The sequence below is a fragment of the Ictidomys tridecemlineatus genome, chromosome 8 (assembly GCF_052094955.1).
Source record: "Ictidomys tridecemlineatus isolate mIctTri1 chromosome 8, mIctTri1.hap1, whole genome shotgun sequence".
NCBI lineage: Eukaryota > Metazoa > Chordata > Mammalia > Rodentia > Sciuridae > Ictidomys > Ictidomys tridecemlineatus.
The window spans coordinates 100,618,476-100,633,380 of NC_135484.1; the positions used below are offsets into that span (position 1 = coordinate 100,618,476).

General features: G+C 35.6%; 1 protein-coding gene across 5 annotated transcripts in view; it reads left to right on the forward strand.

Annotated features, from left to right (window-relative positions):
* Positions 1-14,905, forward strand: part of Pkhd1 (PKHD1 ciliary IPT domain containing fibrocystin/polyductin) — a 432,625-nt gene that overhangs the window by 397,156 nt on the left and 20,564 nt on the right. For 4 of the 5 annotated variants that reach the window (XM_005318573.4, XM_078019905.1, XM_078019903.1 and 1 more), the window contains 3 exons: positions 4,673-4,808; positions 6,205-6,292; positions 13,615-13,722. In XM_005318573.4, coding sequence (XP_005318630.2) covers positions 4,673-4,808; positions 6,205-6,292; positions 13,615-13,722 — 332 coding nt within the window. The remainder of the gene's footprint in view (positions 1-4,672; positions 4,809-6,204; positions 6,293-13,614; positions 13,723-14,905) is intronic. The other variant, XM_078019904.1, reaches the window with a different exon arrangement.

Genomic DNA, 14,905 nt, shown 5'->3' on the forward strand with positions numbered 1-14,905 from the left:
AATATATTAACGTCATTCTATCTTTCTTACAAAAAATCATTAATTAAATATGAACCAGCTTAACCACTAGTATAGTTTTCCATAAAACTGACTTGAATTTATTTTCATTTTTATATTTATTCAGTAGTCAAGGTTTCAACTTATTGCTGTATTCCCAAGAGTTCCTAATACAGTTTCATTCACAATAAATGATCATTTGATATTTATGACAAATAGTGAAATGTAAACTTAATGGCATCTCTATTATTCTGACAGTCCTATGTAAATAATACCTTATATTAAATCTCTTCCTTAGAAAAACCTTGAGTGGTTTCTGCTTTTCCTGGCCAGACTGTGACTGTTATAGTCTCGCAATATAAACAGGAGATTTTGAATATTTTTGTAAGATCTTTAAAATTCAGTTATAGTATCCATTCTTGATAAAATATTTGTTAGGTTTATTATAAAATATTATTGCAAATCATTTACCAATTACCATACTTCACTTTTGTTTCCTAAACTTAATGTTTTAATTGATATTATTGAAGACATACCAAATTTATTCCGTGTCTTTATATATTCCTAACACAGTGCAGTTTACACCTAGGTTGCCTCAAATCTCAATTTTAAATGAGCAATGGAAAGGAATCACAAGAGTTTAATCAAAAATACTATAGCAGAGCAGTAAGCACATTGCTTGAGTGGCTCATCAGAACTGGAAACTGGCCAGGCCAGAATGGGTGGTGGCTTTCCATAGGCAATAGTGACCTGAGAACAGGAAGAATACAATTGGCACTGAGATGGCAGGATTACTATAGTGAAAGATATTGGGTGCCTATAATGTTCCAGGCTCAAAACCACTGCACCATAGTGCCCAAAGAAAACTGTCAGATTGTAAGGCACATCTTCCCTCCTGGGAGTTGACAGCTTCTGAGGAAGCCTGAGTGGGTTTAAGGGGAGCATGAGTAACATGGAATGGAAGTAAAATGGTATGCATCAATTCAGAAGGAGAGCCAGGAAAGTTATTCTTGTCTTACAAACTATAAAGGAGAGCACTCCTGAGGGGCAGAGGTCATGTTGTTTTATTTATCTTCCTGTATCTCACAGTGCCTTGAACAGTGTACATAACAGGAGGGCTAACGTGTTTGTCCTGCACAGTTGAGTAGGGGACTTACTTCCCCCCCCCAGGGTGTAGTATCATCTAGACTCCTATAGAATTTAAGTCCCCTCATGCTAGAGACTCTTCTGCCTTCTAATCTATTTTATTTTTAACTTTCATAGTTGAAGATGGACAGAATGCCTTTATTTAGTTTATCTTTATGTGGTACTAAGGATAGAACCTAGTGCCTCATACATGCTAGGTGAGCACTCTGTCCAAGGACCCTTTAATCTATTTTAGGCAAAAGAGAACAAAAATTCTCAGGACACCCTGATCATTCAATCAAAATAGGTTCTTTCAAGGAACCTGACTAGTAGCTTTGAGAAGGCTGAAGAAGAAGGCTTTTTTTTCCTGATCCCCACCCTCATCCCACCACATTTGGTTTTGACTGGAGTTAGTTTTTCACCAATAGGATTTATTTGTTTACTGAGTTTGCCATGAAAATAAAAATAATCCTGTCCTCCTCAGGGTAAACATTTCAGATGTATCAGATTTTAAAACAAGAATTGAAATGAATACTGGTGATCTCTGAACTGGGAAATTTCTGTATTCTCTTGATCTCTCTCTTTTATCCTGCACTTAAGCATTGGAGAGAAAAAAAATTTTTTTCCACGTTCCTGAGTGGATATTGGAAGCTATTAAATGGTGGTTAAAACTGGGAGGGATAGAGGGAACTTTCCTCCCCCATTTTTTAAAGTTTGGCTGTAGGTCCTTCTGCCTGCAGGCTACAGTCACATTAGCAGTTGGAAATTGGATAACGACAGCACAATGACAAATCCAGGTTGCTTGCAATAAGTTGCTAATCCCTTTGCTTTAATATTGGAGCAGCGTGTAATGATGTTTGGACATCACTCCAGTTTACTGACGACCCCACTGGGGCCAGCAATAGAACCTTACAACTGTCTAACAAGGCGTCAGGTGACTCCCGTCGTCACAGCAACGGACACTGGAATCTAATCTTCCCTCCATCCCTTCTAGCACCCAATAACGCCTAGATTATATAAGTGGCCCATCATTGCTTGGTAACTTGAATCAATTAACGTTAATTCGCACAATGCTATGATGTATTGTGATCACTTTCATTTCAGGGAAGGGGGAGAAATTGCTATAAGTCACCTAAAATGAGGTTGTCTGTGGTGCTGAGGTATTAATTGGGTGTCCATATTAAATGCAAAAGGAGCCCCATCGTGAAAGGAAAGTGGATGAGTGACTCTCTTGGCTGCTATTGACCTATCAGAAGAAGACAGTGCCCTTTTCCTTTGCTTTTATCTATTACAGTTTTCCCTATTGCGTGTCAAGTTGATGTATTATAAAAAATTCATTTGGTGACCTTTCACCCCCTTAGCAGATTAAACAATTTCACTTGGATGGCATCATTAACAGGACCCTGCATTTAATGATGATTTCTCTAAAAGGCCACGGAGATTCGATTTTAAGCTAACAGATTTATTGCACTATTATAACATATCGTAAAAAACTGTACCACCTACGGTCAGGTTTTAGGATAGAAACTGCTTAAGAGTTTATGTGGAGCTTAAAGTGGTATTACCTTGGGATATGCTGCAGCAGCAAGTCTCTGACCTCCAGTGAGATGCTGTTTACATTTAATAAGAGATGTTTGCTCACAATAAACTTTGAAGTGTGTCAGGGACAGGCCTTTCTACAGTGTTCAGGCAGTTGTTTCTCATCGCTTTGTCTCCAGACATCAATGTACTTATGTCAGAATCTTTAATGGGTCTCTCAGTTTCTTTAACCCAGACTGCTTGCCGGCACTGGCCCCTCATCAGAAAGCCTTCAAGGACTAGGTTAGGAAAGAAATAGGATCTGGTAACAATGTTAAAATTTTCCAATAACCTGGGACCTATGGAAGGATAGAATTAATGGCACAGATTTTAAAAATCTGGTTTAAATTAGTCCCTTTAAAAAAAAAAGGGGGGGGGGAAGGACCCATAGTCACTCAGGCTAAGCAAATTAATGAGTGAAGATTGAGCTGATTGAATTCCTGGGGAGTGATTCTAGCACAGAGGCCAGAACTTTAGCTGGTAGGTGACCAAAGGTATGACCACAAATGCCCACTCTGCCTGCTTGTCCTAGGGTTCCCAGGGGAGAGGGGAGTTACTTCGTACAGAAACTCCCTCATGTTGTGATCAATGGATGGAAGTGGTGTTTGCTTTTCCACTATTACTCCTTTCAGGACTAGTCTTCAGCTTTACCAAACATGTACCCTTCAGGAGAGCAAATACTTTCTCCTCACATGAAGAAGGGGAAAAAGTTGGGCAATAGAATAAGTGATTTGCATATATATTTACTGAAGGGAGAGGATAAGATACTCAAAACAAAACAAAACAACCTTATTAGATCTGCTCTAGGTTGATTTTAAGGCAACTCAACAAAGGATGCTACGTTAGGGGAATATATATGGTACATATGATATATAGTGTCTATATATTCCATTTAATTGTCAAATATATGTTCATGCCTGTGATTTAAAACATAATATATTTAATGGGATGTAACTGTTTAGGTTTTTTGTCCTTTTAATAAAGCTAGCTTGGTCATCCAACATATTCAAATTCTGGGTGAAGATGTTTAAGTTATCATGGAGTATGTAACTATTTTAATACTAAATAACCTCAGCAATTAACATGCTTGAACAAGATGAGAAGTGATGTATCTCACTGCTTTACCATTTAAGACCTTGGTGAACAATTAAGACCTTTATCAAGTTACGTAAGTTGTTTGGGCTTATTATTCCTCAAATGTAAATAAAAGCACCGATATCATAGCGTCATTTAAAAAATGCAATGAGTTTATACTTGGAAAGTTTTTAATAGCTGGTACACAGTTTTTGCTCAGCAAATGTCCCAAGCATTATACTCCTCAGATGCTTCTTGCAATCAAACTAAGTTAATTAGAGCCATAGGTATTGAATCTACTTAATGCATACACACCGGGAGAACATAAATGTGAAATGGTGGTTGTGAGCATGTTAAATGCATAAAGTGCTGGTGCATTGGAGTTTTCTTTTGGCTATCTCTTCCCAGCTCTTTTCAGTTACATTATCTTGGTTACCCAGGAATCAGCATGTCAGGAGAATATTTACACCACAGAAATTGGAACACACTACAAATTACAGTATTTTTTCCTCCACAAAACCAGGATGTTTTCTGGGAGAGCTGGTTAAATAGCCTGATATTCAACTTATACCAGCCCCTAAATAATTCAGTCTGATGATTTCCTTTACCAAGGCTTTATTTTTTGCTGAACTTAATACACAATAATAAAAATATAAGTGCATAGTTTGTGCTTATCCCCTATCCCACCTAGTTCACTTTTTATTATGCCTAAGCATACATATCAAATATACATATAATTTACATATCAATATAAAATCAGCCATTATATAGTATATTATTAATTTTCCAGTAATAAGGGCAAACAACATATTTTCGCTGGTAATAATGTCTTTTGGAAAAGAGTTATTGCAATGATATTTGTAACCCTATGGATGTATTCTGTTTTTATTTCTGCTAGAAACACAAGTAGTTTCAAAACTGAGAACTGGATATACACTCGGCCCTATGTTCTTTCAGTGCTAGTCCAGCCTTCAGGTGGAGAAGTGGGAAAAGAGCTGCCCGTGCAGCCACAGCTTGCTTTTCTGGATGAACAGGTAACTTTTCACAGGTAATGGATTTTATATAACATGTTTTAGGTTTGTAATCATTGATACACATTTTCAGAGTAACCAGCGTGTGAAATTTTCAACACAAAACTATTTACTGTTATTGTCATTTTTCTTCCAAGTCACAGTCTGCCTCCCATTTTCTATGAATGTTCAGAATTTTATTAAGGATAAAGAAAATTCTGATGCTTTTCTCCACCAGGAAAATTCTTGAAGCATATTCATCATATCTTCTCTGAAATCTAGCCTTCCTTTTTAGTCAGCTTTTTCATTTCTGTAACCAAAAAACCTGACAGGAACAATTTTAGAGGAGGAAAAGTTTATGTGGCACTCACAGTTTCAGAGGTCTGAGTTCATAGACACCCAGAGGAGTAGGTGTTTTGGCCCATGGTTTCAGAAGTTCAGTCCGTGGTTGACTGACTCCATAATTCTGGGCCGGAGTTGAGGCAGAACATTATGTTGGAAGGGTGCAGAAGAGAAAAGCAGCTCAGGACATGGCACCATGGAGCAGAGAGAGCTCCATCGACCAAGGACATGATATAAACCGCAGAGCTACCCGCCCAGTGACTCACCTCCTCCAACCACTTCCCAGTTAATCCACATCAGTAGATTAATCCACTGATTGAGTTGAAGCTCTCATAATTTAACCCCTTAGCATAGGAATCTTCCTGCATTTTCTCACACATAAACTTTTTGGAGACACTCATATCTAAACCATAACACCTCTTCAAAGAAGAATGTCTACATCTGAAGAGGTCTTCTCATAGTGAAAAGCTCATGACATCACATATATATTACGGTTCTATGTTATCTTTTGAATCATCTCTCTTACATGTGGCTCAGTAAGTCATTAACAAGAAGCTTCTGTACATAATACTATTTTCAGGCTCCATGGCCACTGGTTGTATTTCATCTTTTCTAAGTTTATAAAATTTATGAGGGAAATGAAATAGGATTACTAGATCAATTTTCTCCTCTTTACAAGTACATCCCTTGACACATAGGGCTAAGGTCCATACTTGGAACCTGTCACCTTTGGTCTAGGCTAGCACTTTCCAACTCCCTCTACCTTCCTTCTGCTAACCTTTCCCTTCTTAGTAACCTTAAACTAATGATGACACTCTTCTCTTTTATAAACTTAGATGTCCTTTCTCCTGTTTTCTATCCTGCTTCAAATTTTCCCATCATAATCTCTATTCTCTTTCAGTAAGTTATTTTGGTATCTTTTTAATATGAGAAAGAAAGCATTTATTGTTTTCTTTCATTTATTTCTATTGAACATATATTCAATAAAAATTTCTGTCTGAATCCACTTTTCTTTTAGGTAATTTCACAGAATACTCTTCTGAATCCAACTTTTTCTCTCCACCCCCCCCATTTTCAGAATCGAAGAGTGGAGTCCTTGGGGCTCCCTTCAGAGCCTTGGATCATTTCAGTTTCTCTAGAAGGGACATCAGATTCAGTGCTAAAAGGTTGGTATCAGTGACTTTCAAATATCTATTATTACTTTGAACAGAAAATAAATATTTTCTTTATCTTAGTCTATGTTTTGTTATTATAACAAAATGCCTGAAGCGGGAAATTTTTATAGAGGTTTATTTGGCTCAAAGTTCTGGAGTTTCAGGGATCTGCATCTGGTGATGGCTTTCTTGCTGGTAGAAGCCTGAGGTAGTGCAGGGCATCACATGGCATGAGATGGGAGTGCATGTATGTCCATGTCTGTCTGGTCTCACTTTTATAAAGCCACCAGTATCTATTTGTGGCCATTCTACCCTGATGATTTACCTAATTCTTAATACCTCCCAAAGGCTTCAACACTAAACAGCATAGCCAGATTAAATTTTAACCCTATTAATATCTCACAAGTAATATTAAATTTCAACACATGAACACTTGTCTGTCACACTTGAACCATAGCCAAGCCATAGTTCCCATTAGGAATTCATAGCATCATTCATTTATTCTCATGATGGTGTAAAAGAAAGGGCCCAGGATCTTTGGCTTGGTCTCAAACCCTAGTTTTTTTTTTTGTTTGTTTGTTTTTTTTTTTTTTTTTAATGAACTACTTTCTCCATGACACGTAGTGGTTTGGTACAGTATCATGGGCTGGTACAGGATGGAATTTACCAGGTACAATGTAGTTTCAATGAGGAACAGAAACACTTGTTCTCAATGTTCTATAGAATAAATCATTGATAAATGCAAAAGCATCTGATCCTCAGAGTTCATTTCCTCCTCTCTATCCTTTGCCTTGTTCCTGTTCTTGCCTTTTGTTCAATTCCAGCACAACTGCCAGTTCCATCTCTTTTTCTTAGAGCTTGTGTATATGAAATTGAAAATGGGTTTACTTGGAATAAAGATTCCAAAGTCTTGATTCCCCCCAAATTATTTCAAATATTCTCTAGAGAGGACCAGGAATGTGCATTTTTGGGCCAGGTCCATATAGAAACAAACATGTATAATGTGGTTTTTGAATAAAAATTAATTCTGAGTTCTAAATTCTTGGCCATAGAATCTACAAAAAAAATCCCACTACAACATACCCAAAGATTAAAGAATGTACTGCAGGTGTGCCTAGTAGTCTGCCACAGATGAAGAACTCAGAATTCCAAGGATCATTTCTGTGCCACTTGTTTAGTCTTTGTTTCAGAGCTTAAAAAGGACACCTTCTCTAATTACAAAATAGTTCAATTATTGAATTTTAATGTTTTAAAACAGTACAAATGTGATCCATGTAAAATAGTTTTAGGAAGGATACCAAAAGGTAGAGCAAAAGGAACAGGGGGAAGGAGGAGAAGGAATTCGGGAAAATACTGATCAAATAATGTATTAGTGTAGCAATACACCACAATGAAAACCACCATTCTGTGTAATAATAGGCATCAATTAGAAATAATTAAAAATAATATTTCCAGAAGAATATATTTGAGAAACATAAAGAAGGCAAATAAACCTAGTAACTATGGGAGATAAAGGGGGTGGTAAAGTCAAAGAATTGGACTGGAGCCAGACCACCAAGGGTTCTGGAGACCACATGCAGGGTCTGAACTGTATTCTCAGTGAGATTCCAAGCCTCTGAGACTTCTAAGAAGATCAGCAACAACCTCTGACTTCCATGTTTTGATTCCCACTCTGCTCTAGAGGGTGGATTGGAGAATAAGGATGAACCTACTAGTCCAGGGATCAGTGACTGGAGAAGACCAGGCAAGAAATAATGGAAATAAAAAAAAAGCACAAAAACAAATGCAAACCTAAGTATTGTTTCAGAGTGTCTTTTATAAGTAGAATCAACAGAGTGTTGTGTAATGGAAGTAAAGGAAACAAGGATGTAAGGATAAATCTATGTTTTGCCTCCATATATTGTTTGGACATTGGTCTCCTTTACTGAAATAGGAAAGACTAGACTAGGAGAAACAGAAAAATGTCAGTCTAACCCATTTGCTGGGTCAAATTAGATAAAGGTATAGAAATACCTTTACCTTTACCTATACAATGGTTTTAAGTTTTAAGGCAAAAGGAAAAAGAAGTTTCTACTTCTGGTTGTTACGATTTGTGTTTCTAAAGTGTGAAAAGGGTTGCCTTGCTTCAGCCTACCCCAAATTATTAATCACTATTCCTACTATGAGTCTTTTCTATTTCATGAGCCAAAGTTTTCAGCTCTCAACATAAGTTTTGCCTAAGAGCTTCAAACTCCCCATGCACACAACTTTCCTCTCTACACAGGGATCTTAAGCTTTTATCTGGCCACAAGTAGGATTATATGTTTTTCTTCTCATTTGAGGAAATCCCAATCATGCACAATCACAGTTCAATTCTAAGCTTGGCCATCAGGTGAGGAAAACTCATTTTAGATCAACTGGATATAATCAGGAACAGGATGGTTCATTGGAACTTTCTAAAGCCATCTTCGATGTTTGAACAGGAGGCCAGAGATTTTAACAGTCTAAAAAAAATGAACCTGTTAAGTCCCTTTAATTATTCCCTAGTTTCAATGAGAAAATTCATAAGATATTCCACAAACTCAAACTGGTTAAAACAAATTTTAAGGTGGGTCATGGGAAATATTTCTAGAAAGGAAAGCAGCCTCCCTCATCCACACAACATTTATCCCAGATAGCCCTCCTCAAAAAAAAAAAAAATCTTTATGGGGTGATCTAATTTAAAAATTAGAACTAATGAATTTATCTTGTCTGTTTGAATTCAGAGCTATGGAAAAATTTAGACCAAGAGCTGGGTCACTCCCAATCAAGTCTCTAAATTAAACATTTCTATTGCTGTTTCAGATTTTAAATACTTTCTAAGTATTAGCTTTATTGATTTTCAAAAATAAGAATAAATGTTTTTTAAAATATGCACATTAAGAGATATCTGTCAGTAATGTTAAAACAACAACAACAAAAACCAGAAATAAAAGTTTTAAGTAAATCTTATATTAGTACCATGATATTTACATAGGGAAAAAGTGGGGAATATTGTCAACTTTTACAAACCGTTCTTTATAGACATATGGTTTTAAGCACTGGTTATTTATGTAACATTATTGCTGTCATGGTAATAATGTGCCCTTTGAGATTTATCAGTAATATGTTAGAAGGAGGTTTCATACCAATGAATCACTGGCAATTTTAAATTGCTATGGCATATATCTATCTATCTATCTATCTATCTATCTATCTATCTATCTATCTATCTATATATATACACACATACACAAGGTAATATACCTTCATATAATTGGTCTACTAGCCCTACCTTATACAAATTTAAGGATTATTCACAACTTGGATTTCTTACATACTTCATGGGCATTTCTATTATTTTTATATTGCCTGGAATATTATTTTTCCAAACTTAGAAATGATTGATCTGCCAGTGTAAATATCAACCTACCTACAAAATTGTCCATTTCCAAGAATAGGCTGAAACTCTACATTTATTTCTTTCTCTATCCAACCTATGTGTCTAAGATCCTTTACATGACATCCAGAAAGTTTATAAAATGCTACAATGAATAGGAGTAAGTCCATTACAGAAGAGCTAAATTTTATCTCATCTGCTAGCTATAGATATTTTTTACCTAAAACAGTTCAGCTAATCTGGTACAGAGCGCCTAACTCTCTTGAAGGTATTGCTCTTTCATTTTTTTTTTTTGCTATATGTCTTAAAAAAAAGAGAGAGAGATGAAGTTGTTATGATGAAGTTTGCAAGGTAATGAATTCTCCTTCACCTAAGCTTCATGATTCAGTCTCGAATCTTGGGTTGTTTAGCATCCCATTTTGTTTCCTACAAGGCTACACCTCATCAACTCCAGAGAACAGAACTCTCTCCTGAAAACTCTCTTGAGGAGGCAATCACATCTTGTGATTAAACATTTCATAGCTTCAAAACTCTTGCTGTTTAAAGCTTGTTGTTTTCTTGTTAGAACTATTTTCCTACCATCTCTTTTCAAGTTGCCTTTCAATTATTATGGCTTGCAAATTCCCTATTTTATCTACCTATTTATTAAGAAACCAAATCCCTTCAGCCTGCCCATAAAAATAATTTTCTTCCAAACTTCCAAAGTCCTAGCACCCTCCTCAGTTTCTTTTTATACAGTTCAATTTTACAGGCCCAGGGAACACTTTGTGTTTTGTGAGAATCTCCCCCTAAACTTTGCAGAATTACATGACCTGTTTGTGCTCATATTGGTAAAAATAGCACCCATAGTACAGACTTCTTGTTTTTTGCTTTTGGTCATTTTTTTTTTAACTTGAATAGTAAAGTCTGAAGATGAAAGGAGAGTCCCAAATGGTCTATGTTCAAATTTCCAGGAATAAGCCACATCATCAGGAAATCATGGTAATAAGTAAAGGCTCCAAGTCTGGCCAATGTGAAAAATCAAACATTCAAACCATGTTATGAGACAGTTTTGAACTGTTGGTTTTGATAGAATCATTCTGTCATTGTTCAGGGCCATTTTGTTGTGTTGGTCTTATGGTAAAGAGAGTGCTTAGGATATAACAGTAAGTTCCCTTTTGATCATAATCTATCAACATCAAATATTAATTTCCAGCCTTTCTCATGTTCCATTATTACAACAGATATTCTAATATGTCTATTGAAATTTACCTACTTCTATTCTTTTCTCCACAACTTAACCATATCTAGGTTTTACCCATATTCCATGCCTTCCCCACATTCTATCCCTTATTTCTAATTCATTCCTTTATCAATACTTTGTTTTGCCCACACTTCATACTTTATCAGAGTCCATGCCTCATTAATTCCTCATGTCTTTTATAATCCACACATTGCCCATATTCAGTACCTTACCTATACCTACTTTCTCCTATATCATTCTTTACTCATATTTTGTTCCTCATTCCATAGTTTGTCTTTCCATACCACCTTTCACTAGTGTTCCCTTAATTATCTTAAGGACATCCACACTGATCATCTTAGGATTATATTGGAGCCATGCAAAAAGAATGATGCATGAATCCATTTGTAATTATATTCTGTTAATATCAAATCATGCTTAAGCCATTTGGCCCACCTGGATCAGTAGCCTCCCCATTGTCCTTTCAGGAGATCTGATGGGAGAGTATGAGGAATAACTGAGGGTTTTTTCTATGCACAAATTGTGTGTGTGTGTATCATAAAGTAGGGAAAAATCATGTGTATTTTTTCATTTTTAGAATGCTCATCTCACAGAAAGCACCCTATTTCATATGATTGAAAGTTTCTCTTGAAGCCATCATGAAATATTTCTCTTTAACGTCATAGGAATAGTACCAAAAGCATTTGGGATGGATTATCCAACTTGTTCTAAGCGTTTCCTGGAGAAAAACAAAATAGCAACTGCAAAACCATATTTATATGTCTAGTCTCTTTTATTCTGCCATTTAACTTCATGTACTTTTTTCTAAGGAGAACCTCCTTCATGAAAAAGATGTTATTTCCCCCCAAAAAGTGGATTTATATACTCAAAAGACAATTATTTAAGGATCTTCCAGATCCTTTGATATTTTATTATATATCCTAGTGGCAGAAAAAATGTATTTCTAAAGATAATGCGTTAACATTAATTATACAATAGTTTGCTAGTGTGTACAGCAAGGGGGAAGTGAATTCGTTGTAGAGATGGCTTAAGTTGCAAAGGTATTTTAGAAGCCATATACTCTGTGGAAACACATTCAGGTAATATTCTCTGGTAGCCATGTAATCAATTTCAATATTGCTTCCAGCCCAGCACCCTACTTCATCCAGCCAGTACCTTGTTTATACCAGCTTGATCAGGGAGACTGTCAATGGCATTTGTATATTTTATAATAGCTATTCCAAAGATATGATGAACCCTGAAGTAATGTACTGTACTTGGCAGCAACTGCTTCAGCTTTTGGGCACATATGCTTCAAATCTGAGAATATCATAGATATATAAGGAAATCTTTGTGGAGATCTCTAAGGCAAGCTGGTATTTAACGCAAAAGCAAACCCATTTGGAACTAAAGTACTTTCCATTAGGCAGTTTGGCGGCTGTTCTATGAGGCAGACTCACTGTGCTCGACGGACACATTTCGATTAAATGCTGCTTTGTATTCTTCCAAAGATGGGAACAATAAGGACGTTTGTCAAAGGAAAAACTGCAGCAAATGATTTCATGTTGAACATCTGTACTCTGCAGTTCATTGTTTGCAAGAGTTTATTGACCATAATTTTGATGCATATAGGTTTTAAAGAGTATAAACTGCATTTATCTTGGGCGCCTATCATTTATTTGAGTCTTGGCTTATTTATTTCCATTTTTTCTGGGCATTTTATTTATTTTGGGACTCTAAAGAGATGAAAGAAAAGATGTTTCTCCCAAAAAGTTTTAGTTAGCTCTGCAAAATTGATGAGGAAGACACTGTTTTCACAAAAGGGATTGAGCAATTGAATTGAAAAATGTAACACTAAGCATGCTATATGTTTATGATACCTTTCAGCCTTAGAGATCTCAAACCAATTTATAAACTTTAACACCACTCTTATACTCTGTCCACCATAACAATTATAGTGACATTTCCAGAGTGAAGTGTAGCAGCTGTTAATTAGCAAAGTAATTTAGGAGTAGTAGAGTCCAAAACAAATTTATGGTGTTGGCAATGTAATCCTGAGTTAAGTTGCCTCTTTTTCTTTTATAAATGTATGGTTTATTGTTATAAAAATGCGAACTTTCTTGTTTGCATTTAATTCAGGGAAACTAAGACCCAGAGACTTTATGCTAAAGCATGGTATATATGTTGGTCATGATTTTCTGACTAGCTATTATTCTGATCTATTGGCATAACTCTGCTACCACATAAATACTCATAAAAATACTGACCCCCTGGAAAGATAATAGACTTTTTTTCCTTGACAGACTTCTAATAATAAAACGTCAACCTATAGTAATAGTTAAGAATACAAATTTTGAAATCAGGAAGATTTTGGCCATAATCCCAGAATTAAGTAATTTTTATGCATCTACTTTTTTAATCTCTAGAATATTGGCAATAGTATATTTTGTAGGGTTATCATATAGTTTATAGACACTGGTATGTATAAAGCACAGTGTCTAGCATATGAAAGTTTCAATATATATTTTCTGTTATTATTCTATTTTTAAATATTTGGTTTTAAGACTTGTCTAAGAACTTGATGGGTTTGGTAACCTCTCTTATTTTTTAAACATTTCCCTTTATTGTCCAGTTTCTTATCTTCAGAAGAGACTTGAAGACACTGATCTTGAATAGATAACTAATAGCTACATTTTGTTTTGTGTTTGTTTATAGGGTGTACCCAGGCAGAAACACAAGATGGTTATGTGAGCTTCTCCAACTTGGCAGTCTTGATCTCTGGGTCAAACTGGCACTTTATTTTTAATGTTACTTCCCCTCCAGGTAATTTCAGCACAGTGTGCTTTTATTATCTGTTTCCTTTTAAAAAAAATAATCCCTTCATCCTTATAATGGAAATAACTCCTCTTGTGAGTAAGAAGTTATAATAGTTTAGAAAAAAAACTTACTTGGCGGTATCATTAACCATGTGAAGAGCAAGCACACATAGAAATTAAGCCTCAGGAGGCTTCATGGTGAGCAAGAATCCAAGTGTATATTTTCCTCTAGATGTGAAAATTTATTTTGTCTGTTCTACTTATTTCCTTTCTTATTTCTATGATACTCAGTTCAGTATTAGTGAGAAATTTTAATTTATAAGAGAGGCAGTCTTGAGATATTGAGTATGATGAAATCTTCTCTTTGGGTCCCCTTCTCCTCATACATTCCCATGTAGAAAATGGTGATAAAGCCTAGTAACATCCTGGGACTTCAGAACCACAGGTAGAGGGTGTGAACAAAATGTGATATGACCCAATTTTCCTTGATAAAACACTTAAAGAAATTTCCCTTTTGGTGCATTCAGGGCATCTCTTGTGAAAATATATAATGAGCACTTGTCAACAAGTTATTTAACTCATTAATGAAGGAACCAGAGGGATGACAAAACTATTTCAAAGAGCATTTGAAGTATAGTACCATATAGCCAAAAGAGAAACGCTGAAATAAGTTTGTGAAATTGGATACAGGGCATTAAAGCCTTATTCTCTGAGGTTACACGCTCACATATTATTTATTTATTTATTTATTAAACACCTCCTCATGCACCTTTATTTTTATTTTTGACATTATACATGAGCTCTATTATTATTATTATTATTATTTGCATTACAATTCTTAATACATATTTATACCACAATTTATCATATCTCTGATTGTATATAAGATATGTTGACACCAAAGTCACATCTTCATACATATATTTTGTATAATGATGAGGGTCTCCTTTCACCATCCATGCTATACCCCTTCTCCCTCTCTTTCCCGAATACCCCTATTCCCTATCTATAGATAATCTTCCTCCCTTGTTCTCCCTCCCAGCCCATTTTGAGTCACCCCCCTTATATCAGAGAAGACATTTAGCATATGTTTTTTTGGGATTGTCTAACTTCGCTTAGCATATTTATATCTTTATTGGATGAAACTTATTTGCAGCTTATCAACCTTCTGCAAATTAACAAGTCTAAAC